This window comes from Tripterygium wilfordii, chromosome 18 (genome assembly GCF_013401445.1).
Source record: "Tripterygium wilfordii isolate XIE 37 chromosome 18, ASM1340144v1, whole genome shotgun sequence".
NCBI classification, from domain to species: domain Eukaryota; kingdom Viridiplantae; phylum Streptophyta; class Magnoliopsida; order Celastrales; family Celastraceae; genus Tripterygium; species Tripterygium wilfordii.
In genome coordinates this window covers 1,047,425-1,072,213 of record NC_052249.1, presented here as the reverse complement: position 1 = coordinate 1,072,213, position 24,789 = coordinate 1,047,425, and the positions used below count along the sequence as shown (strand labels likewise).

Below are 24,789 nucleotides of genomic sequence, written 5' to 3'. Positions count from 1 at the left end.
TTGGAAGAGGAGTACCGCGCAATTATTAGACACTGTTTTGGCTTTTATAGGCAATGAAGAGGGCGGTGGAGGTGCTGAGATTATTAACCGTTTTTGAAAGTTAGGGTTTGTTTGAGCTGCTGATTGAAGACTTATAGGGCTTGCCTATTTGAGGTGTTGGGTTGGGAGGTGTTCGGGGCTGTTGGGACAAAACCTTTCTATAAGGTTATATATAAAAATCTCAACACCTCCCAACCCCTCTCAACCCAACACCTCCCAACCAACACCCCTGATCCCAACCAACATCCCTGAACACCTCAAACGGACAAGCCCGTAGTAAATGTTATCAATGGAGGGGACAATTTTGATGATGCTTTTAAAACAGATTGTGTCTGAGATTTCTAAGTTAATGTTAAATCCTTGGTTTCAATATGGAAATGGAGCAATATTGAGATGGTGGTCCTACAACTAAAAGCAATTTAGAAACTGAAATTTTGCAACATTAGTTTGCCTTGGTGATGTCCCCATGTCATTAGGAAAGAAGAAAAAAAATGTAACATCCGCATGTCTTGTAGCCAACCCAAATAGTTTAGGATAAAGCTAGGGTGATGGTGTTGTAAGTAGTGAATGAATTACCATTAGACTGGTTTGGACAAAATGATGGTGTTGTAAGTTCAGAATATTCTTTATGGAAGAGAAGTGATCATTTATTAGTTGGAAGTAGTTGCTTGCATTTTTAAGGAAAGACTTTTTTCAAATGATTTGAATTCCTGGCTGTCGAATCTTTTGCTAAAGAGAATCACGTTTGTAAATCACCTTAAGAAACTATGAGCTTTCAAGCCAATGGCCATGCTGAAAGTATATCACTGGCACTGCTATGGTATATTCTTCAAAACAGCCTTGTTATTTGATATTGTATTTGAATCTGATACCATCTTTGATGTCATCTGACTGTACGTCTTTATACAGCTAAAGTCTGGAATACCGTTTGTTAATAATTGTCCAGATGGACCTGAACTTCTTAATCTATGTTTTCTGGAGAACATTGCAGCAGGAAAAAAGGCAGGAATATGATCCCAATCCATCATATCAGTTTGAAATTTTGAGAAAGCTGAAATTCCCTACTGAGAAAGACCATCATTTTCACACATGAAACCCATGAGACCAGACTCTAATAGTATAATTATCTTCTTCTTATAAGTCTCTCTGCCTTCTTGTATTATGCAAGTATAAATCTTGAAACTTGGTAGACTCTTTGTACTTCTAATATCCTCTACTGTTTTTCAGGTTATTCTAATTTCCTTGATTGTCAATGGAAAAGAAGCGTAGTAGCAGCAGCCCCAATGATGCTTGTGAGAAAATGTTTAGAGCAGTGACTAATTTTCCTGGTGTCAGACCTCGTCACCGCATCTCTCATCGCCCACAAGAACCAAGGCTCCTCTCCCCTGCCTCACGAGCTTCACCAGCAACCATGGGGAACCCTTCTGTGAAAACAACTGGTATCCAAACCAATCCTGTTGTTCCACCACAACCCAAGTCAGAAAAACTCAAAACACCCAACAAGAAGGGAGCAACTGAGTCAGTTGCCATCAACTTTGATTATACCACCCCACCAAGTGAAATGACTGACCCTGCAAAAACTGCTCGCAAGCAAGGGCATGTCCAGGCAGCTAAAGTGGCACCAAATATGAAACAGACACCACCACCATCTGTGCATAAGCCTTTGAAGACTGAGTCACCAGTGGAGGGAAATCATAAGCCTAAAGCACAGATAAGTAGTCAAGTGAACAAAGAGGAAGGCAAGAAAACAGGCATCCATATTGAAGACAGATTTACTGATTACATCAATCGAGCCAAGGTGAAGATCAGAACTATGTCGAATGCCGGTGAGGCTGCAAAAGTAGATAGGAGCTTCTCTGAGTACATTAACCGTGCAAAGCTTAAGATCAGAGCTATGTCCAGCATTGGTGGTGGAAAGTACGACCATTATAAATGAGTATGGAACTCACAGATCAATATATACTACTGGGGTATTGATTATTATCAAATGTTCATTGCTGAGGAGCATGGGTGTGTTCTTTAAACCAAGTCTATTTTCTTTTTTTATGGATTTACTTTGCTTATATTTTTATCATTTCTTTCAAGTTGAGAGGCTAAACAATCTGTAAGAAAAAATTATGTTAATAATTTTTATGTGTTGTACTTTCATTGATTTTTTTTTATTGTTGGGTTGTGAATTGAGATAATAAAATATTGTACCTTATGCTTGTGTATTTCTCTTTTTTTATTTATCATATTCTGGTTAACAAATCTAAATGCTTTAAAGCAGAACAAGCAATTGGTTCTTTACATTTGAACTTGGAACTAATGTTGCTTTGAGAGAATGTGGGTAGTTGCTCAGATTTAGTATGGATCGTACATGGACGGTAGTTGGGAGTGGAGTCGATGTCTCTCCTAGGGTTACCTTAGACACCTAGGGTTCCCTCATCTTGGTCTTACGATTCTCGGATTTTAATCTACAATTTCTAAAATTGTCTTTCCCTAATAATATTAAAAAAAATCCAAATTAATACATAATGTCCTACATCGTTTTCAGTTTTTTATATTGTTTTCATGGATAATGGATAATGGATTTATTTCCTCAACAATTAGTCCTTAAGCCATTTCTCCGGCCATGAACAACTTAGTCATGGACCAGGCTTGTTTCCACAGATTCCAAGCCCGCCCCACAACAATCACTCCACGATGGGCTTCAACTGTTCCGAGACGGCCCAATAACACTCTCACTTCATAGTTTATACTGGTCTTCCAGCCTTTACAGTCTCCAATCAGGCCCAACCCGCACTCGGTCCATTTATAAGTAGGGGAAAAGGTAAAATTATTAACAACAATTATGAATTATTACAGAATAATAAACCCTAAGCAAAGGATAATTCCATAAATTTTCCAACAGCTTTTAGAGTGGATGCTTCTTGATATCTCCTTGACCCCTTCGAATAGTCCCCTGTAATGAAGCTTAGCTACCAAGATATTCTATGCTTTATCAGGGAAGTGGAAAATGAAAACTTATTTTGCTAGTCATAGATTCCATGCTCCACTAAGAAAGTATATAATCTGGCAGGTTTCTCAACAAATAAATGCCTCCTGCATATCTTTTGATGAATCTACAAATTAATGAAGAACAAAGGATCTTATTTCCAACTTGTACACAATCACAGAAGATACTTGCACTTAAAATGCAACAAGTAAACAACACCATATAACACTTAATGCAAGAATTGTGGAAGAAAAAATAACAGGATTTGGTAAGTTATACAAGAGCTTTTATGTAGCTTTAAGCTTTAACTGGCTCATCATCTTCTTCAATATCCCAACTCAAGTCTTCATCGTCTTCTGCCGTGCTCAATCGTTTCCGAAGATCAGCTCTATTAGGGCTCCCACCATGACTAGGTTTCTTATCATCCTTTTCCTCGATGCTGCTAAGATCCTCAATCTCATCCCAACCAAGGTCTTCCTCCTCATGAGTGGATGTCACCGAAAAATCACTGTCTTTACCAGATTCTCCAGCATCACCCTTCCCTTCGAAAGCCACTTTGTCGTCTGATTTTGACACAGCACCTTCATTATTCTTATCCAAATTCACCTTCTCATCATCCAATTTGTCATTGTTAGATCCATCACCAGTTCCTTTACCCTCCTCATCCACTTTTGATATCTCGTCCCCTTTCTTGTCGGATTCCATAACAGAAACCTCCTTCACAATTTCCTCAGAATCTCTAACACCCAACTCTCTATTCTCCAATGTTTCGCCTTTGAGTACGACATTAGTCTCTTTATCTGGCTTAACATTCTGTTGCATCCCGTTAACATCCATAGAACTCACATCCTGCAATACCTCCTCTTTAACAAGTTGACCAGAATCTTTACTGCCTACCTCCTCTTTTGCCTTTGAAATAGCTTTAGACAACCCACTGCTCTCCTCCTCAAAGTCCTCATCATCAACATCCCAACTCAAATCCTCCTCTTCCTTCGCTCTCTTCACCATCATAGCTCTCAAATGATCAACTTGCTTAAGCCGATACATCCTATAGTAATACCTACACCAGAAAGTCTCATGATCCACACTACTTGGAACAACCCTCTTATATATACCCTCCATTGCCCCATTCTCCTCAAATAAGCTCTCCATGTCCTCACTCTTCTCCTTCAAATCAAACCCTAATTTCCACTTGTTATACTCATCCAAATCCTCAGGCTCATCACAATACGTGCTTACATCTCCCTGAATCGCACGAACTTGAGCATCGAAACGACTATACTTTTTGTTACTACTAAAGTTCCTATCACTACTGTTGTAATCAGAAGAATCAGATTCGTGATCAGCAGATAGAATTGCATCCTTACCTTGTGAGATGATCTGAGTCGTCCCTTTCCAAACGGTAGTCCCAATTTCGTCAATTTTATGACTCACGTTCTCGAGCGAACCCTGGGCAACCTCGATCTCCTTCCTTAGACCCGATCCGAATTCCTTGAGATCGCGACGGTATGTCTCTAAGACTGATTCGGATTTGGTGGATATGGTTTTGAACAGTCCCCCGAAGCTCCACGCTCCAGTACCACTGTCGCTGGTGTCCGGATTGGCTTGTTTAGGCTCCGGATCTGGGCTTTCTTGATGACCTTCACTTCGGGGAGAATCGGATTCATTTTCGGTTGAAGGAGGATCTGGATCGTCCGAGAAAACGGATTTGAAGAAATCCATTAGAGGAAATGGTGAAGCTTTCTTTGAGAGGTAAAAATTTTGGGAATTTCAATCGATAGAGTTTGGAAGGAACTCCATAGGTTTGCGATCAAATATTCAAATCAAGACGATTTCGGTAGAACCGGGTCGACTGGCCGGTCCTCAACTTAGATTCGTGAACCGGTTTTGAAATTTAAAAAATGATTTTCAACGATAGCTCAAAATCTATCAAATAAATTGTGAGATATTTGGTGTAACTTTTAAATGATGGTAACTGATAAACTGTGAAAATTATTTATATTTATTACTAAACTTATTCTTTGTATAAAAGCAACCACAACTTAAGCTTCATTATGAAGCTTAAGTTTTGCCGACGGTATCGTTGACTTATTTAATTTACAGTGTCGTTGACAATCCAGTTTACGGAACCACCTTATCAAACATATATATTGAAATTAAAGTGGTTTTTTTCCTCTTTAGACTCAAAATCCGCACGGTTTTGTTTTTAAAATGACCACCTCCAATTGAAATGTGTTTAATCTTATAAAGCACTTTATCTCTTCAAATTAGTAAATGAGTTTAAGTTGTTCCTATTAAAACAACAAATATTCTATAAAAGTAAACGAACTCAACACACATATGATCATAATGAATGACAATGAACATGCTTTTAATTGTATGATTGATTTGATATCATTTTATCATAGTGGAACAATCTTGATAGGGTAACAATTTTAAGATTTTAGGGATTGGTTAATCATTTCACGATAATTTAATTAGTTCTCTCTTCGAATTTATGGCGTTCGAGTTCGAATCAATCAGTTGAGAATTTAAGGCATCAAAACTATTCACATCCATATCTAGGATTCCAGATTGTGAAATCTTGTGAGAGAGGGAATCTGATCAACTTTAAGCAAGGTAGAATTCCACTACTTGGCTTTACAATGCATGGTATCTCAATGAGGGGCGAACGCAATATTTTATCTCGGAGAGAGAAAAGTTATAGGAACACGAGGGTTTGGGGCAGCACCTTCGATTTTTTTGGGATTAGTTATTCATTATGCCTCAAAAGGTAAGAAAACAACAATAAAAATAAAATTTTATAGAATAGTAATAAATAATAATTGAAAGTTGATTTACAAATGGTATCGACAAATTTTCATGCTTTGAAGTTGCTTCATGATAACCTCATTTGGAATACTATAAAAATATTTTTTCCAATATATACGACTAAACTATCATTTATCCATTGATCGTTCATTCAATTCCAAATTCGATTCTTGAAAATCTTAATAGCATAAAATGTTCTCTCTACTACAGTCGTTGCGACTGGTAGAATCAAATTAAGATGCATACGCTATACCTTATAGTATCAATAATTTTTGAGCAAAATCATGACACTTGCATGATGTCAAAAATTAAAACATACTAATAATAGCTGCGGCCCAAATGAGTTGTTTGCTCTCTTGAATTGATGTTGTAGAATGTTAAAAATATAAGGTCGAAAAGAAGCTTAGATTAAAATGTCAGAATGAGTGGCCAAAAGGCCTGAAACTTCAACTGCGAAAAAAATTACAGGTCACTGATAAGTCAATAAGAAAAAAGGGAGCGTGAGCAATGATGCGGACACCGAATCGACGACCCAGGGTGCAAAGACAAACTTACAGTGCAGCCCATAAACATTTAGGGTGGGCAATTGCCCGCCATTAACATAAAGAAATGGTCATTTTTTTCACCTGTATTATTCTTAACTAGCTTTTGCTTTCTAGTGGTGCACCAACTAGAGAAGGAATCACACACCCATTTGTGATTCCAAAAGTAGATGACAAATGCTTCCATGAAACTCACGTTTTGCCTTTTCTATTCCCCTCTCTTTCAAGCCTTTTCTATTCTCCTCTCCTTCAAGCATGGAATCACATATTGTCAAAAAAAAAAAAAAAAAACCCCCCGCAAAACAAACAGTACGGACAATTAGATACACTCATACACCCATATATATGCATATATCTTCTTGTTTTGCTGCCACAAGTAGTTTTCTTTTCTTCATTTTTACCAATCATGCAGAAGAAAGAGAGCCAGTCACTTGGGATTTGCCATAGACTCTTCAATTTCATCACCAAGAGCCTGTTTCCCAGAAGCCTTAAGACTTTAACATGGGGCTCTTCTTCAGGTCATGAGGCTGATTTAGGATCTGAAATTCCAGTGTTTTTTAAGCAATCTGAAGAGCAAGGCAGGTCAAAAGAGGGGAAGATTAGAGGTCCAGGAAAGGTTGAGTTTGCAGGTGAGAGTGCAGCAGAGGAACAAGAGGAGGATAAAAAGAAAGGGAAGAGCAGAGCAAGTGAAAATGGTGCGATGGAGAGGCCGGCGCCGGTGGTTCGGATTCCGAGGCTTTGGAGTGTGGATTCAAATATTAATGAAAAATCAGATGAATTCATCAGAAGTAAGATGGAAGCAATGAAGAGAAATGTCAGCTTGGAGCCTGATCAAAGTCCTTGATCACTGATCTTCTTGTGTATTTTTTTTCCCTTTCCAGTTGAATATATACGGTTTGTTCAATTATTGCAAATTGAATGTCGGGTTTGCCTTCAGCTTGAAATAAAATTTACTTGAAGCTATGCTGAGCTAAATATATATGTGTAACCTAGAAAACCAACAAACATTCTCTCTCTGTGTAAATTCATTACAACATTCCATCTATGCTCTGCAATTCATGAATCCCTCAACCCCTCTCAGTCTCTCCCCCCATTTTCTTTTCAACCCAATCTCTCCTCTTAGATTTGTCTCCCCCATGCACATCTCTCTCTCTCTCTATTCTTCAAATGAATGTATAGATGAACGGTAGAGATCATAAGGAGCCCAAAGATGATCAACGGTGCAAGGCTTCCTTGAATCAAGCCTTAACCAAGGCTTTCCCTTTCCACTCCAATGAAGCAAACTAATAGGCCCAGGATGCAAATTCCTACATTTCCCTTCAATATTATCTCCTCCCAATCCATGCTGGTTCCATCTATGATCCACCCCCTTTATATTCCCAGCCAAAACTAGCAAAAATGGTGGCAGTGAACCCAGATGGTATATTCTCTTCTGCTTCTGTACCCCCATCCATATCTCTACCTTCTCTGTATACCCTCCTTCTCTCCACTTCTCAACATTCATTATCATGACTCCGGTATTGAAGTAACATGGGTTCCTCCCGTTGAATGCTTCTGCCAATTTTCTGTCCGCCCAGAATATGTTCGTAAAGTATTCGATGAAATTCGCGTGACAGTATTCCGGTGCTGCTAACACTTTATCTTCCAAGTTGACTTCCCAGAGTTTTTCAATGTCGTCGATGACGACTAGATCGGAGTCTAGATATATGACCCGTTTTACGTGGGTGGGGATTATGTCGGCCAAGTAGATTCGGGCGTAATTTAGTGGTTGATCAAGTGCCTGACGAATTGATTTTGAGATTTTGTCGCGAACCCGGTTGGAATCGAATCGGTAGACGTTGAAATTGAGGTAAGGGAAGGTGGATTTGATGATGGAGAAGACTTCGGGTTCGTAGCGGGACCAGAGGAAGTGGAACTCCATGTTTTCCGGGCAGGTTGAGTGTTGGAGGATTGAGAGGACCGCGGCCATTGTGCCCCGGATGTAATTGGCGTCGAGGGTCATTGTGATGTGGATTTTTTGTGTGTTGTTGCAGGAGTCCGCATTGCGGTATGCAGGGGCTTCACGGAAGACAGGAAGGTTTGGGGAGGTGGGTTTTCGAATAATGCCAAGGCGGAAGCCATTGGTGGTGGTTGTGGAGTTGTTTAGGAGGGGGAGGAGGAAGAGAGACAGGAGGCCAAGGAGAGATGGGGAGTCAACGATAGAACTCCAAAAGGCCATCCTGCTCTTATTGGGAGAAAATAGTAGGAGAGTGTTGGGAGGTGATTAGGTGAGATGAAGAGATGAAAGAGAGAGGGTAGGTGTGGCAGCCATTGTTGGGCTGGTTAAGAGAATGTTTAGGAGGAAACTAATGATTGATTGATGGACATTGTATTTGTTTGGATTATGGAATAAGGTAGGTGAGATTGTGAGGAAGAGAAGATTCGTCGGAGAAAAAAAAAAACACTAATAGAAGTTGGTTTTGGTCATTTTCTTGTTGTCAAAGATTTCTACCCAATGTAAGAATATGATCCTCTTGGTCTACTTAACTTCCATGTTAATTGTTTGTTTCAAATGGTGAATGCACAAAACTTTTTGGTTCAAGGATGGGGGATATGGTCAAGTGGTCAATCAAATTTGATCCATTGTTTTTGGCTTGGTATCTGCAAATTAAGTGAACATAATCCGAATAGTTGGAGGGAGTTGGACGATTCAAGTAATAGGGTTTACATGGGTCAAAGATGCATGATTCACATAATTCGAAATTTAGGGACTTCATTTCTTGGGTATTGGGGTTTTTTGGAGTCACTATCAAATACTACTATTCTGATACTAATACTGACTTGGGTTGTTTATTTAAGGAGTCCTTTGATGTTGTCACCTTACCTAATAATTGGGAACCACCTGGCAATAGCGTAGTTGCTTATCTCTCAAGATTTAGACAGAACGATGCTCGAGATATGGAGTTCGAACTAACTAATTGGGATATTTCTCTATGTAATCCTTATTTTGTGGGCTTGTCTCACTTCCGGATCCCCTACCCACATGAGTTTTCGATCAAGTCTTATTTGTCGTCAGTGTGATGCTAGTTATTCTGAAGGCCCGAGATTTATATTAACTCAACTGTTCAAAAGACATGTTGGTCTAGACGGTGAAAAAATAAAATTGAGGCTTACAAGCAGGCCTGTATAGTCCAGCCCACACGGGCCCATTGTACTTTCGAGTTTAGAGATTCTGTTGTCCATGAACAGTCCATGGGCCTATGTAGTTTTGGGCTTTGTCACAGAAGGTCAAACCCAGAAAACAGGGGGCGAGGCCCACAAACTGAACGCATCTTGGCGTGGGAAATAGAAGCGAGGAGACGCAGTGAGGGTTTAGGGTTTTGGTTACTGGAGAGAGATGAGAGGGTTACAGGTATCTTTGAACCAGACGCAGAAGATCAGACTGCAGAGGGCTCTGCAACAGCTTGAATCGTTGTCTTCTAAAGTGAATGTCAATGCTTCCGTCACTGTCGCCGATACTATCCCGGTGAACTTCGAAGACAACATTCTAAAGTACCACACCTAATTGTGACCAGCAATGTGTACAAATACAGATACGCTGTATAATTCAACTCTGATAATGTCCTATTTTATTGTGAAGGGGTCACGGAACTGTAGAGCGAGACGGTGAACTGGTGGCGACTTTGTGTGGAGTGGTTGAGCGAGTTAACAAACTGGTTTACGTTCGTCCTTTGCGATCCAGGTAGTATGAATTCTATTGCTTGTAAATTGTATAGTGTTTCTTGTAAATATGTTTTAAGTTATTGTTGATCTTCAGATACAAGCCAGAAATTGGGGATATTATTGTGGGAAGAGTTGTTGAGGTAAACGAAAATGTTTAATTCGTATTCCTCATTATATTTGTTGTTGGTGGAATATACTGATTCAACAGTTTGCCCATATTCTCTTGCAAAAGTATTTGATGATTAATAGAGCTAACAACGGGATTCAGTTAAGTAAACCTGTATAGATTGTTATACATTATGGAGACGGTAAATTTGTGCTAAACCATTTTGTGGGGTGATGTGTACATAGATGAGATCATTGTGAAACAGGTTGAGAGCATCAGCATTTGCATGGATCCAATAAAGAAATCAATAAAATTCTTAGTTGTATGTTGTCAACCCAAAGATGAGGAAATTGTAAAATGTTTCTCACTCTCGTCCTGCTTATTTGGGGTAGATGGATGTCTTTTGTATCTGTTCGCTGTAAATGGAGAATTAGGCTTTGATTCAATCTGAATTCCTTGGCTATGACCAGTTGGGCTTTTAAAGTGTATGTTAATTCTTTGAGACTGACTGTATCGGAACCCTTTCGTTTTGCTTTTTGAGGCAACTGTTTCCATTCTGAGACCATATATGCTCGTGGAGCAAATGAACCTTGTACAAATTCTTTTTTTTTTCTTTTCATTATACATTATTTAATTAATTAATCGAAACTTCTTTGCTGAAGAATTCCTCATTGCCCATTTTGATTTGTTATTGTTCAGATTGTTCCTAAGCGTTGGAAATTGGAAATAAACTTCAGCCAAGATGCAGTGTTAATGCTTTCTTCGATGAACCTGGCCGATGGTATTCAGGTTCTAATCTTCACTTTTTGGCTTGGTTTTTGTCATAAATGTCGGTAAGTTTTCATGCTTATAATAGGCATACTAGCAGCTTGTACAGTGTTTTATTCTTCGATTTTCAGCTATTCGCTTAATCAAATCAGTACAGAGTTTCTATTAAATACTCCATTGGTCCAACAACATAATGTAAGATGTGAGGGACTATCATGTTTTGAATTCAAAGGATTAACATGCATATGGATTATTCTCTGTGAATCATGCGTTATGATTTTTTGTTAAGTTATAAAACATTAGAATGGTTGTTCTGTTTCTTTATGTATTATATATGCTCAAGTTGTCACTAAAGTTATTCTTTTCGAATGGCAGAGGCGTCGTACTGCTGTGGATGAACTCAACATGCGTAGCTTTTTCGAGGAGAATGATGTTGTGTGTGTAAGTTCTTAAGCATTTTTGAAAAAATTATCTCTATAAAACTCTAATGTGCACCAAAATATGTAATAAATGGCCTCCTTAATGACAAATAACATAATTAATTTTCAGGCTGAAGTTCGTAATTTCCAGCATGATGGAAGTTTACAGCTTCAAGCAAGAAGTCAGAAGTATGGAAAGGTTTGTTCATTCAAGAATCCGATTACTTTGATGATGGCCTTTTATTTATTTCTCACTTTCTGGTTTTTATCATATTATTTATACTTGGTTGACAGCTTTCTTTGCATTACAAGCTAGGGCTCTTATCATATGTAAGATGAAGTACATTAAGAATTGGTGGAAGATTTACGACGAATTAATAATGATGTAGAAATTAATTCCGACTGCTATAATTACCCCCATCCTCCCTTCCGAAACCTACCATTGATTCATCATTAGCAACCTTAACCACTTGTTATCAATTACGGGAACTTAGTCCGCAGAGCCAGTCATCTTAGGCAGGCTTCCCAATAATTTAATGACTAGGGACCTCGTAAATTCAATTAAATGATTCTTTACCTATTCTCCTGCTGAAACAATGCCAAATTACGTTGTTGCAAGTATCTAGAATCACTCATGTATTATTATGTGTAATCTCGTTTCTACTGACATTGGTTTGTGTTCCAGCTTGAGAAGGGTCAATTGCTCACTATCCCTCCTTATCTAGTGAAAAGACGCAAACAACATTTTCACCATATGGAACAGTATGGAGTTGACTTAGTTCTTGGATGTAATGGGTTCATCTGGATTGGTGAACATGTTGAAGTCAGAGACACAATGAGTGGGGACCAAGTAAGTAATACCGAGCAACAGAATACAAAATCCAGTACCAGTACAAATTATATGGATCTTGAAGAACAAGAACAAGGTTACACACCATTGGAGACAAGGCAGAATATATGCCGGATTGCAAATTCTGTACGGGTTTTGTCGTCTTTAGGCTTCAATATAACTGTAGAAGTGATTATGGAGACAGTCGACTTGAGCGGCACTATGAATCTTGAGGTGCACGAGATGCTTGGATCTGAGTTTTATGTTTTAGTTGCTGAGAAAGAGGCTGAACGGCGATGCTCGTCCGGGAAGAAGAAAGGGTGATTGTAGCCTATGTTTGCAATTGCAAATCAATTGTCCTTGATGGCTTGATTAGTGTCTTACATACTACATCAAACAGATCTGTAATTTTCATATTCAGAATCAAGGCAGTTTTTCTGACACTGAATGTTTCATAATCCATAGTGTAGTGTAAACTCTCCAGCTGCATTCCAATTATCCACTCTCTATCATTATAGTTTATCATTGAAAGTTTTTACGGGGATGCCCATGGAGAGTCGTTTCTGATACTAAGTACAATCAATTATATACACCTGTTGAGTTGTTCTCGATTATCAAAAAACAATCGAACCTTTTTGATATCTTGTAAAGTATAGGGCTTGTGGATGCCTTGATGGACTCGTGGGGTTCTTCATTTATCTCCTCCTTGGGTTCTTCTACTGCCTGTGTGTCCAGTTCGTTAATCGTTTGCATTTGGAACTGTTTGCAAGGTTTTGTCACGTAATCGAAGATTGTAGAACCCATTTCTGGGAAACGTTTATCTGGAATGCAACTCTGTGATGTGGAAGTTGCAGAGAGACGTCTAGATCAACGAATTCATGTTGCTTGACAGAGTCTCAACGGATTCTCATGGTGTCAGCAAGGGAGAAGGAAAAGATTGGACAAGGAATGTGTCCGTCAAAGTTTATTTATATGATTAATACTACTGTAACCACATATGGTCTCAAAGCAGTCGATATGTCCGAGTGGTTAAGGAGATAGACTTGAAATCTATTGGGCTTCGCCCGCGCAGGTTCGAACCCTGCTGTCGACGACTTTTTGCTTCTTATCTTTTGGTTGTACCTTTTAACTTCGTTGATTCAGTTCCTCAGGGAGGTTAGATATTCAAGCCCGACAACAGATATTGTATGTTCTGAGCTGTGGGTCTGCACGAATGTTGCTTAGAAAACGTATTTTTTATGTGAGAGGTGTTTGAATTTTGAACTATGTTTATATGTCAATCCGACTTGAGATTACAAGTCGACACTTTCCCGCATTTGTGGAGTTTGGTTATGCGAGACTCAAGAAGTGAACATAGATAGAGGTCATATCCAAATGGAATAAGTCTTTCCTCCAATAGCATGTTAAAAATGTAAAGCCAAATTTGTTTTTCTGAGCCATCTCGAAATATTTATATCCAAAAAATGTGTTCGTAGTATGAAATGTGTTTTGACTTTTACTTGTATTAGTGGATTGAGTTATGTGAATCGACGTGTGATTATGTGAAAAGAAAGAAATATAATCCCAATTAATGGTAGCTAAAACATCGAGGTTGTTTAGACAAAAGAGCTTGGGAATTGTGGTGCTGGTGCACTGACTGACTGACATACAATCTTGTTTTGCGCACTCTGTGATCTGTCTGAATTATTAATGAAGCCCATTTAGGCCCACCACACCAGCCCATGTGAACTCTGGTCCGCCATGAATTTGATGATAAGAAATACCTGTCAATTCCGTTATCATCTAATCCAACTGCCCCTGCAACTTCTCTTTACACTAAAATGTTATGTATACATACATATATTTATATAACTCGAGATAACCTTAGCGTAACGGAATTTTAACAAAGAACCACCAACGGTTAGAATATGATATGAAATGATGTGAAATGTTCACAGGTTCCTGGGGGAGGGCAAGACGGGCAGTCGCTCAGGGCCCTTTATTGTTGAAGAAACACTAGACTATTACCACTATAGCAATCACAATAAATGTTAAATGAGTTAGTTATATTGTTTATTGAAAGTGATTTGACGGAAAAAGTTAATAACAACAATATAATAGTGATTTTGCATTTCAAAATGTTACAAGATTCATATTTTTTAAGTAATATACGACATTAATTTTTTTGTTCAAGAGGACCCATTTTTTAAAGTTCTCCTGAGCTCCTGAAAACTCTGGTATGTCACTGGAAATGTCTCACACTCTCACTTCAACCAGTTAATTTAGTGGGTTGTATGACAAACTAACAAATTATAAGATGATATCCGAGAATTAGGTCTTGGGTTCAAAATTTAGCTTACAGAATTTGAAGTTGGGCAATACGTTTGGACGTTTGCCTCTTATTTTGAATTTACACGTGTTCGGTTGTTAGATTGTATAACCCAAACATGAGAGAAATTTTAGGAAAATAATGTTTCAACCTAACAAGTTAACTTATTGAATTAAGGAAAAAAAACAAATTATAAGATAAACATCCACTCATCAATTGACTTCTATTATAGTACTCATTTAGAGTCCCCTTGGTGTTTTTTTTTTCCATTAATCAAATCATGTCCAACCCAAATAATTCTAAGTTTTAAAGAGATTATGTTTCTCAAAAAAAAAAAGAGATTATCTTTCTAATCATGGTATTATATTATAGATGTATATCTACCACCTCTAAATAAGGAAAATAAAGATATTCTTTGATTCCCTTAATCACCTAATTAATTAATTTTTACTATTAGTATAGTACTGAGATTATGTTGATAGAACCCCAAACAGCTACATCCGAACATGCATGCATTTACAGGAAAGAAAAGCTGTCATCACACTGAGATTTTTTCTTCTTTTTTTTTTCATGTATATATATATATATATATGTGTGTATGTGTGTATGTGTGAGTCCAATTAATCCCATGCATTTGGCATCTTTAATACTTACTCCATAAACAAAAACAAAAGGTATATAATTATGTACGTATACATTACCTAACTCTTTAAACTAACTAATTTATTTTTGGGGTATATATACCATTATTGTCAAGTACTAATCTAATTAATTACGTAAGTCTAGAACTGAACATAGTTTCATGACATCTCGTTTGACGATCTCATCTTGAATCATGTTTATGTTTTCATTTTTTGTTTTAAATATGCAACTAAACAGGTAGTCAAATTTATGTTTTCATTTTCATTTTCAGTTTTTATTTTTTATTTTTGTTTTCATAATTTTTGGAAGTGATACCAAATAACACCTAAATTAATACAGGAGTGCTTACTTTAATTAATTATATACCCTTTGATTTTCCATTGAAACTTCCAACTTTATAGACCATGAAAAATAATTTAGATAGAAAATCACAAGTGGCCACATGTGTTTGTAGTCATAATTCATATTTTCAATTATTAATTTGTCATTTGTTATTTCCCTATTAATTAATTGCTTAGGATTGCAAGATTTGACTAAAATGACATATATTGCCACGTGGTATATACATATACGTAATACATCACATAAGCTTACTCGAATAAAAGTAAATTAAATAGTAGAAAAATCAGGGGTGTCAAATTCACAAAAATTTGACTCTTGTAGAGCAATATTTTAAGTTTTAGGCTCCAATTTACGATATTGTCAGGTGAGAAATTTCGTGTGGGTATAACGACCTATGTTTATATCCATATCGAATATTCAAAAAAAAAATTTATATGATATCGTTTTCGGTTATAAAAAAAATATTTTCACTGTGAAAAGTGGAAACTCAAATTTCACACATTAAATTAATAATCTAGCGATTTATCATGATATTTAGTACAATTCAAATATGTGAAAATATAATTAAAAAAACTATTATCCCAATGTATACGTGGGCTCCACTAGGAGGACTGCATGGGAGTTAGATACGGCGGACTTCAGGTGACGTGGCGTTCCAAATAAGAAATGGTTTTCAACCTTGCATGGATTTGTTTGTTTGGACTGGAGTCTTTGCTCTCATCTAATTATTATCTTTAAAAAATAATTAATTTAATAATTTCCAACCCAAATAAAAATATTTTTAAATGATTTAATTATTTTTCAAAAATAATTTTAAAAAACCCAAACTAACTAACATTTCTCTTTTGGGAGCAGTTGGAAATTTTTTTAAAAAAAAGAGAGAAAAAAATTATTTCTCATTTTTGCTGCCACGTGTCAACAACCCAATTTCAAAGAAGACTCCTTCCTCTCTCACAACACTCGCATTCACAATCTTGACAACCACTCTGCATCTCTCTGTTTCCCTTCTTCTCATGCTTCAACTCTCATCTCTTCAATCCACCTCATTTTCTCCAACACCCAGTTCCCTACCATGCTCAGACTCCTCAACAAGAGACTCTTCCGCCTCTGCTCCCGCCTCCGGTGGCCGATTCGTCGCCGGTCAAGGCCCAAGGTTCTCATCAAGAAGTTGGGGAAATCAAGTTCCAAACCTCAAAATCATCATCAAAGTGACAATCAATCAAACACCATTATTGGGTCTTCTCCTGCAACAGTTTATCCCAACAATCATGATCAACAATTGAATGGTCTCAAGTCTATTCGTCTAGCAACATTTAATGCTGCCCTGTTCTCCATGGCACCAGCAGTTCCCAACAAGCCAAAGAAAAATCTTGACCATGAAGAAGAAGAAGAGAATATCAAATTGAGAACCCGGTCAACGAATGATCGTCCGAAGAGTATACTAAAACAATCTCCCCTGCATCCAATGAATGGCACAGAGAATCAAAATCCCACAAAGCAACAGAAGTTTGCAAAATCAAAGTTGAGGGTGTCAATCAATTTACCAGACAATGAGATTTCGTTGTTGCGAGGAAAAGCTCCGATGAGAAGAGCAGCAAGCAGTGTGGGGTTTTCAAGGGAGAGAGGAAACGGGTTTGATGGTGGTGGAGATGATGGGTTTAGGATTACGAGAACAATTGTTGAAGTGTTGAGAGAGTTAGATGCTGATATTTTGGCCCTGCAAGATGTGAAAGCAGAGGAAGAGAAAGCAATGAAGCCATTATCAGATTTGGCTACCGCTTTGGGGATGAATTATGTGTTTGCAGAGAGTTGGGCTCCTGAGTATGGCAATGCTGTGCTCTCTAAGTGGCCGATTAAGCGATGGAAGGTCCAGAAAATCTTTGACGACACCGATTTCAGGTAAGTTTTTGCAGTCAATTCCTCTGTTTTTGATTCTTTTTTGTTATCTGCAGTAAAGATAATTGGAGAATCATTTTACTTCTTTTTGAAAGTGGTCTTTTTTGTTATTTTCTTTATGATTTTGGTCAGTATAGCTTTTGAGAAAGTCAGCATTCAACAACTGTTTTAGTTCAAAAGTAGTTTTGATATCCAACCAGCGTAAACTTTTTTCCTATATCTAGAACAGTGACTGATTAACAAAGAAGTTTAGTTTAGTTGGGGTGGTGAAGTTGATTATGATAATTCCTTGTAAACGGAAGCTAGCAAGTTCGACTCCCATGCCCAACAATTTCAACGTTATTTTCCCGCACGGGTTTCGGCCATGTCTTTCTTATCGTCAACGTGAAACGGATGGGGGACTGCTAGCCCAGTTGTCTAGTGGGAATGTTGGGTAAGTCTCCATCTTCTCAATACCAGGCTTGCTGCCTTTCTAATGTATGTTAGGTAGTAGAGACAATTATAGGTGCAAAATAAGTTTCCTGTTAATAAATTATAGTTATCTTCACTCACTCTTTCCAACCATACCCATCATGTTAATAACTATAATAATTAATGTTACAGCTGCAATGTTGTAATTAAAAAATATTAAGAGTGAGAGCTGTTTTACAACTAATACTCATGAACTCACTTTCCCACCTCAAATATGGGGTGGGTTCGTTTGGAAAACGGGATAATTTCCTGAAATAAAATCATGAGGGGAGCGTGGAGTATCCGTTGAAATACTCTAGAGCGGACACAGGCACATAGCTACTACACAAACAAAGGAAACAAACAAACAAACAGATGATGTTAACCTAGACAAGTCATTTTAATCGTCAACACAACTAACCAACCCATTTTGTCCAGTGTGGTTCAGGGTTTTGGATTTTTTTTCACTGATTGATTTTAGATCAAGCAAGAGATCAGATAATGATAAGATCACATGATGTTTTTTTCTGTTTGTTTGTTTAAGGAATGTCCTTAAGGCCACAATTGATGTCCCACAAGTAGGAGAAGTCAATTTCAACTGCACTCACCTTGATCATCTTGATGAGAACTGGAGAATGAAGCAAATCAATGCAATCATCCAATCCAACGATGCTCCCCACATTTTGGCAGGCGGTCTCAATTCCCTAGATGAGTCTGATTATTCCTCGGAGCGATGGACTGACATTGTAAAGGTAAAAACAATCTGACAATGTAGGGTAAGACTGCATACCTATAATGGACTCATTTGTCCAAACTTAACTATCTTTGTAAGATATTGTCCGCTTTTCCCAAACCCAACTCATTACAGGGCCTTTCAGGGCTCACAACTTTAAAATGCGTGTTACTAAGTCAAGGAACATGTAAGCCTATACACTGTCCATCATATCGTTATTTTAGTGACGTGAGATTTTTTCTCAACAGGTTTTTTTTTTGTTTACAGTATTATGAGGAGATAGGGAAGCCAACACCAAAAGTTGAAGTGATGAGGTTCTTGAAGAGCAAAGAATACACTGACTCTAAGGAATTTGCAGGGGAATGTGAACCAGTAGTCATGATTGCCAAAGGACAAAGTAATTTACCAAAAAAAAAAGGTTTTAATCAAGCTTGTTCATTTCATTTTCAAATGAACTAAGAAAGCTTTGATTTGCTGTTGATGCAGGTGTGCAAGGGACATGTAAGTATGGGACAAGAGTGGATTACATAGTGGCATCCCCAAACTCACCATACCAGTTTGTTCCAGGGTCATACTCAGTGCTTTCTTCAAAAGGGACTTCTGATCATCACCTAGTGAAAGTTGATGTAGTAAAATTAGTAGCAGACAACAGCAATGGTGAAGAAAATGCGACGAGAAAGCGAAAGAAACCGAGACAGAAGATTATAAAGATAGCAAACAACAAGTCCTCTTCATCATCAAAGGGTATATGGAAAACAATAAGATGACATAGACAGATTCGTTTTCTGGTTTTTCTTTTTCAACTCTTCTGGTTTAAGTTTCTTATAAGTTGTAAGTGAGAGCGAAGGAGCAGCTAGTTTTGGACTGCATTATACTCTAGGTGAAGACTTAAAGAGGGTGGTGCAATTTGACAATTTGTATAGTATATCAGAATGAAATGAAACAGTGAGTCATTCTTGGCATTTCTGTTATGCCATGGAGGTCACAATGAACTAAAACCTTGTATAATCATCTTCTCTCTCTCTTTTTTTTTTGACCAAGGAACCACCCAACATGACCTACAGATAGTTGAGTGAGTGTAAACCTCAGACCGCCAGAATATCCCACACTGACTGGTAAAACTACGACGAAGAGCATGAGGGAAAAATAGGACACCTAACCAGTCCTTGAAAGTGGGCAGGCCCACGGAACTAGAAAAATCTTAGGAAAATACTCTCAGCCGGTTCGAAATCCCGACTTTAGCGTCATCCACTTGGTTCGAACTCTCGACTTTAGCGTCATCCGCCTTAAACCCATAGATATAACCAACTGAGTTATTGCTTCGTGGATAATCATATTCTCTGTAAATATGATTGATGGCATTCAAGCCGCTTCTGCCTAACGTGTTTTGCCTTATTACAAGCTACGTAGATGATGGAACCTTAAATTTGGATGTCAATGATGTAGAAATGATAAATTCTGTATTTGAGGTTCTTGGACGCCAATGATGTTTCTTAAACACAATATTACAAGCTGGATTGGTCCAAAACTTCCATCAATTCATCAGTCATAGTTTAAGGTTTGGTTACAGGACAAACATTCCACCTAACAAAACCAAGCCACAACTATCATTTATCTGGTTCATGTGGAGAAAAGAATCCATATTGACTGACAGTTTAGGCCTTATTAGGCGAACATGGGTTGCCAACCTAGAAGGTACAAGTTCTGTCCATCGCGGGAGCCTTGCATACGAGGGCTATTTTTTTAGAGGCGAAACATATGATGTAATGGAAATGGTAGGTAGTGCAACCTAGAGATCCTAGGTTCGAATCCTCGTCTTGCTCATTTGTACCAGAAAAAGACATACATACCATGTCAGCTTCACATGCTGAAACTGATCACTACTTCAAGATCTCTCAAATCAGTCCTAGTATTATTTTGGAATAAAAGATAGTTACAGACAGGGACAGAAGAGCTCATTAGATACAGACAAGCAAACATATCATGAATGTGATGATATTCCTCTTCTAATTGCATTTAGCAGCATAAGAACAAAAACAAATGAGAAAAAAGGACCATACCTAGTATAGTGTTAAGAGAGACTTGTCCTTTTATTGGGTCATGAAAGATGAACTTGGGTCTTGCTCTCACAGATGCCAATTCCTTGCATTGTTGAAGACCAAAGTAACATTGCAATGAAGAAATAGAGCTCTCATAAACTGCTGTTAGTGCTCTCTCCAACCAAATGCTCTGCAATTATAAAACACCAACTGCTATGCAAAACATACTCTGCACAATATTTAGTCATTTATCGGTTAGAATGGTTTGAAAAGGTCCCCAAACATAACTAGCATGACACTACTAGATTGAATGTACCTGTACATAAAAGCAGTTCATGCTCCACTTTGCGAATAAGCCAACCCAAACAAGTAACGAATCAAGCTGGGAAGCTTCATTTCATCAATCCCACGAGTCGGAGTCACGCATGCATACAGTGGCAAGCCGTAATCTTGGGTGCTTTTGAAAATGAGTAGCTGCTATACAGCTCTCTTCTGAAGACATATTAATCCATTATCAGCATGCGAGCAACTCCATTAATCCTTACCTGATGGATGGAGCTCACACCAACACTGCTAGTTGATGTATTTATCAGCAAACGCCCTGTGTAAGTAAATTTATATAACCACCAACATCTTACTTCAACAAAACCAGTCACTGCCGAAACTTAGACTTGCATTCTAGGCAATGTTCTCAAATACGCCTTTATCCAAGACAAGCTATAATTGCAATATCAACAGAAGTAATACAAGAGTACCGGTTGCGGTATGAAAGACATATTGGATGGAAAACTGTATTGCAGTGCTCTATCACTTTCTTAAAGAATCAACTATCAAGTATGATTTTACAGCTGTTTAAAGAATCAACAAATGATTACAGAATGAGGAACCATGCAATCTAAATCAATAAATCAATCATCCTGAGCAGACGAACCTAAGGAAGCAGCATTTGAGAGTTCAAATATTTTCTTGGATCAAACCAAGTAGATGGCCACTATTCTATCCTTACAGAATCCAGATGTTACCCATCTTCGTTATGGCTAGAAGGAAAGTCACTCTCAAATGTAAATGGCTGGTAGCCAGAAGAGGTCGCAAGATGACCAGAGCCGCTACTGCTCACAGATCTCTCGATATCATCCATCTCAGATACAAGAGGAATTGGCCTTTCAGGGATTGAGGGAACTGATGCGTCCGTTTCCAACATCTTCACCACCTGATCCATTGTCGGCCTAGCATATAATTGCGGATGAGAACAAAGAACTGCGACCACTACATACTTCTCCAGGACCTCCGGTGTGCCCAACTCTGGCATACCCTCTTCAATGACATCCAAGGCTCTCCCTTTCTTCACCAATGACCATGCCCAATCAGTAACTAGAGAGGGTTGGTTCTCACTAGTCATAAGGAGTGCCTTCTTTCCACTCAGAAGCTCAAGAAGCACAACGCCAAAGCTATATACATCGCTTCTCTCTGTTAATTGCCCATACAATGCATACTCAGGAGCAACATAGCCCATTGTCCCAGCAACCCTAGTGCTCAAATGCGTCATTCCCTCATGCGTAAACTTCGCAAGCCCAAAATCTGCCACCTTGGGCTCAAACTTCTCATCCAGAAGTATATTACTGCCCTTAATATCCCTATGAATGATACCTGGTTGAGCACCGGAATGCAAATAAGCCAGTCCCCTTGCTGTCCCCAGCGCAATCTTTTGCCGAATTGGCCAACTAAGTTTCATTTCTGTATCCCCAAACAGATGGTCATGGAGACTCCCATTCTTCATCAAATCACACACAATTATCCTCTGATGACCCTCAAAAGAAGTAGTACCAATGCAATATCCTCTCAAAGCAACAAGATTCACATGCCTCACACTTGCAATAACCTCCACTTCATGCGCAAAGTTCGCCTCCCCTATAGCAGAACAATTGTTAAACCTCTTGAATGCAACCTCAGAACCATCAGGCAAAACACCTTTGTACACATTCCCATAACCTCCTCTCCCAATTAAGTTTTCACGAGAGAAGTTCCCTGTTGCCTTCTTGACTCCCTCAATTGGGAACTTAACCAGAGTAGTACTCTCACGAAATGACTCCAACGCGGAAGCCAAACCCTTTTCAGCTCTCCTAAGCTCGTCTTCCTTTTCTTTCTTCTCCAATCTCTCATGTCGATGGCATAAAAACCAAGCCCCAACAACAATAGCCAATAACCCAATTCCAGACCCAATCAAAACAACCAAAATCACAACATTTCGTTTCTTCTCCTTACCGGAGTTCTCTGAAGTCAAATCTAAAAAAAACAAACACTCGGCGGTACCTCTGTCAGTTGGCCCGAAATGATTAGCAAACGCCGCCGCATAAATAGACGGATACGCCGTGCAATCCGACACGTTCCCCACCGAAGGCCCCATCAAGTACACCTGCAGCCTGGACATGCTCGTAGTACAAGACGCACAAGGGGCGTTGTTCTCCAACGAGTGGTTACAATTCGCAACGACGTCGTCTAACGTGGTGTTCGGGATTATGGATTCGAATTGGGTCTTAGTAGTGATGTTCATACATCCCTGTGAAATCCACGATGTCTGGAATCCACATGACTTGCGGATATCGAGATTGGGACGATATTGCTTGATGAGGGACTGGTAAGCGATCCAGCACGACTCAGCCGACTCGAGTGGGGGAAGGAACGAGCCGTTGAGTTGGAGGTAATGGGACTGGACGAGTCGGAGTCCTTGACGGATGTACTGGCACTCCATTGACAAATCCACATCGGACCTACTCGATTCGACCCCAAATTTGTTCAGTATTGAGAAATCCAGAGGACATGATGCAATGCCGTTCTGGTGTTGGGCGATAGAGGTTGAAGTTAGGGTTAGGAACAAGATATTGATGATTAAGAAGAGGACGGACATTGGGTTTCTTCACGTTGAGAGAAAGGAGCAAGATTTGATCTTTCAGAACCACCTTCTTTACATTGTTGTTGGGTTGTTTGTCTTGGCTCTGCAGCCAGTTTGACTAGTTATTCATGGTGTGCTGATGAGTAATGACTAATGAGAGAGAGGCAGACATACTTGCTAAAATTACAGTAGGCCCCGCTGTAATAACAATTTAAGACAAAAATTTTTTTATTTTATTTTGAAAAAATTATAGAAGTGTAGTTTATGGTCTAACGAATCCAACGATATATTTTTTGTTCAAAACAAAAATCATATGCTACATGAAAAATGCTTAACAATTTTAGATCGTCGGATATAAACTCAAAACATTCGGTGTCTGGATCAAGATGAATTTAATTTTTGTTTCAAACAAAAAATATATCGTTGGGTTCGTTAGATCATAAACTACACATTTATAATTTTTTCAAAATAAAATAAAAAAATTTTGTCACCCAAAACATCTACAGCGGGGTCTGCTGTAGTAAAAAGTACAACGGACCCCTGCCACCCCATTGGGAATGCTACAAGACAAAGTTCTAACAGTGACCCATTTGGTGAGAGAGTCCAGATAGGTATTTTGAGACTTGTAAATTTTGGTAATGGATCAAGAATGAAACCCATCAAACTTGTATCGAGCCTTAACAATCAGGTCCTCAATAACCTACTCCGCAACCAAACTAAGCTACTTAATTGCATTAACCTGGGGCATATTATTGTCAATTGGATGCTCCAGCGTCTTGTTTTGTTTAACGCATTTTATCAAACACTTTATGGGCACCATCCAGTTTTGGAGATCCGAAATAATGCTACAGCCCCCCCCCCAATTTAGCGCTTTAATCCATATCTTTAATTGTTCTCTCAGGAGCAAAAATCAGTAATGGTTTCGTGGTGTAGTTGGTTATCACGTCAGTCTAACACACTGAAGGTCCCCAGTTCGAGCCTGGGCGAAGCCATGTTTCCTTTTTATTTCTTCAGCATTTTGATTTAATGTATTGGGCTGACAGCCATTTATTTATAGCAATAAACCAGACGTAGTTATGGTCATTAGATGTCAGCATGGAGAAGCAAAAGTCAATGGATAAAGTAATGATGACACAATAACAAGTCTAGAGAGACAAATGGTCGCCCGGAAGAGTCAAGTCAAAATAAAACATCTACAATTGGAGACAAATTCGGTCATCCAAACGGGACAGAGTTTTGACATCCCTGATTCCATACATCACTTTCTTACAGAGTTTTGGCACCCTTAATTTCATA

General features: G+C 38.5%; 6 protein-coding genes and 2 non-coding genes across 8 annotated transcripts; 5 read left to right on the top strand and 3 right to left on the bottom strand.

Moving 5' to 3' along the window:
• Window positions 1-352: 352 nt before the first annotated feature.
• On the top strand, window positions 353-2,252 carry LOC119983639. The gene has a single exon (XM_038827329.1). The coding sequence runs from the start codon at window positions 1,292-1,294 to the stop codon at window positions 1,973-1,975; it is 684 nt and encodes a 227-aa protein (XP_038683257.1). The 5' UTR covers window positions 353-1,291; the 3' UTR covers window positions 1,976-2,252.
• An 849-nt stretch (window positions 2,253-3,101) lies between these two features.
• Window positions 3,102-4,832, bottom strand: LOC119984635 (BSD domain-containing protein 1). Its single transcript, XM_038828681.1, has one exon. It carries the CDS (start codon window positions 4,736-4,738, stop codon window positions 3,314-3,316), a length of 1,425 nt encoding a protein of 474 aa, XP_038684609.1. The 5' UTR covers window positions 4,739-4,832; the 3' UTR covers window positions 3,102-3,313.
• Window positions 4,833-7,483: 2,651 nt separating this feature from the next.
• On the bottom strand, window positions 7,484-8,788 carry LOC119983902 (probable galacturonosyltransferase-like 4). Its single transcript, XM_038827641.1, has one exon. It carries the CDS (start codon window positions 8,585-8,587, stop codon window positions 7,526-7,528), a length of 1,062 nt encoding a protein of 353 aa, XP_038683569.1. The 5' UTR covers window positions 8,588-8,788; the 3' UTR covers window positions 7,484-7,525.
• Window positions 8,789-9,745: 957 nt separating this feature from the next.
• On the top strand, window positions 9,746-12,689 carry LOC119983794 (exosome complex component RRP4 homolog). The gene is made up of 7 exons (XM_038827521.1): window positions 9,746-9,900; window positions 9,989-10,090; window positions 10,166-10,211; window positions 10,877-10,966; window positions 11,321-11,386; window positions 11,495-11,563; window positions 12,050-12,689. Exons 1-7 carry the CDS (start codon window positions 9,746-9,748, stop codon window positions 12,515-12,517), a joined length of 996 nt encoding a protein of 331 aa, XP_038683449.1. The 3' UTR covers window positions 12,518-12,689.
• Window positions 12,690-13,204: 515 nt separating this feature from the next.
• TRNAS-UGA lies at window positions 13,205-13,286 on the top strand. Its single transcript has one exon. It is a non-coding gene; the product is annotated as a tRNA-Ser (tRNA).
• Window positions 13,287-16,434: 3,148 nt separating this feature from the next.
• On the top strand, window positions 16,435-19,526 carry LOC119984435. The gene is made up of 4 exons (XM_038828376.1): window positions 16,435-17,384; window positions 18,376-18,583; window positions 18,832-18,961; window positions 19,051-19,526. The coding sequence occupies exons 1-4, from the start codon at window positions 16,558-16,560 to the stop codon at window positions 19,329-19,331; spliced, it is 1,446 nt and encodes a 481-aa protein (XP_038684304.1). The 5' UTR covers window positions 16,435-16,557; the 3' UTR covers window positions 19,332-19,526.
• LOC119984434 (probable LRR receptor-like serine/threonine-protein kinase RKF3) lies at window positions 19,043-23,641 on the bottom strand. The gene is made up of 2 exons (XM_038828375.1): window positions 20,625-23,641; window positions 19,043-19,175 (listed from the first exon to the last, which is right to left on the bottom strand). Exon 1 carries the CDS (start codon window positions 23,506-23,508, stop codon window positions 21,622-21,624), a length of 1,887 nt encoding a protein of 628 aa, XP_038684303.1. The 5' UTR covers window positions 23,509-23,641; the 3' UTR covers window positions 19,043-19,175; window positions 20,625-21,621.
• Window positions 23,642-24,411: 770 nt separating this feature from the next.
• On the top strand, window positions 24,412-24,485 carry TRNAV-AAC. Its single transcript has one exon. It is a non-coding gene; the product is annotated as a tRNA-Val (tRNA).
• The last annotated feature ends 304 nt before the right edge of the window (window positions 24,486-24,789 follow it).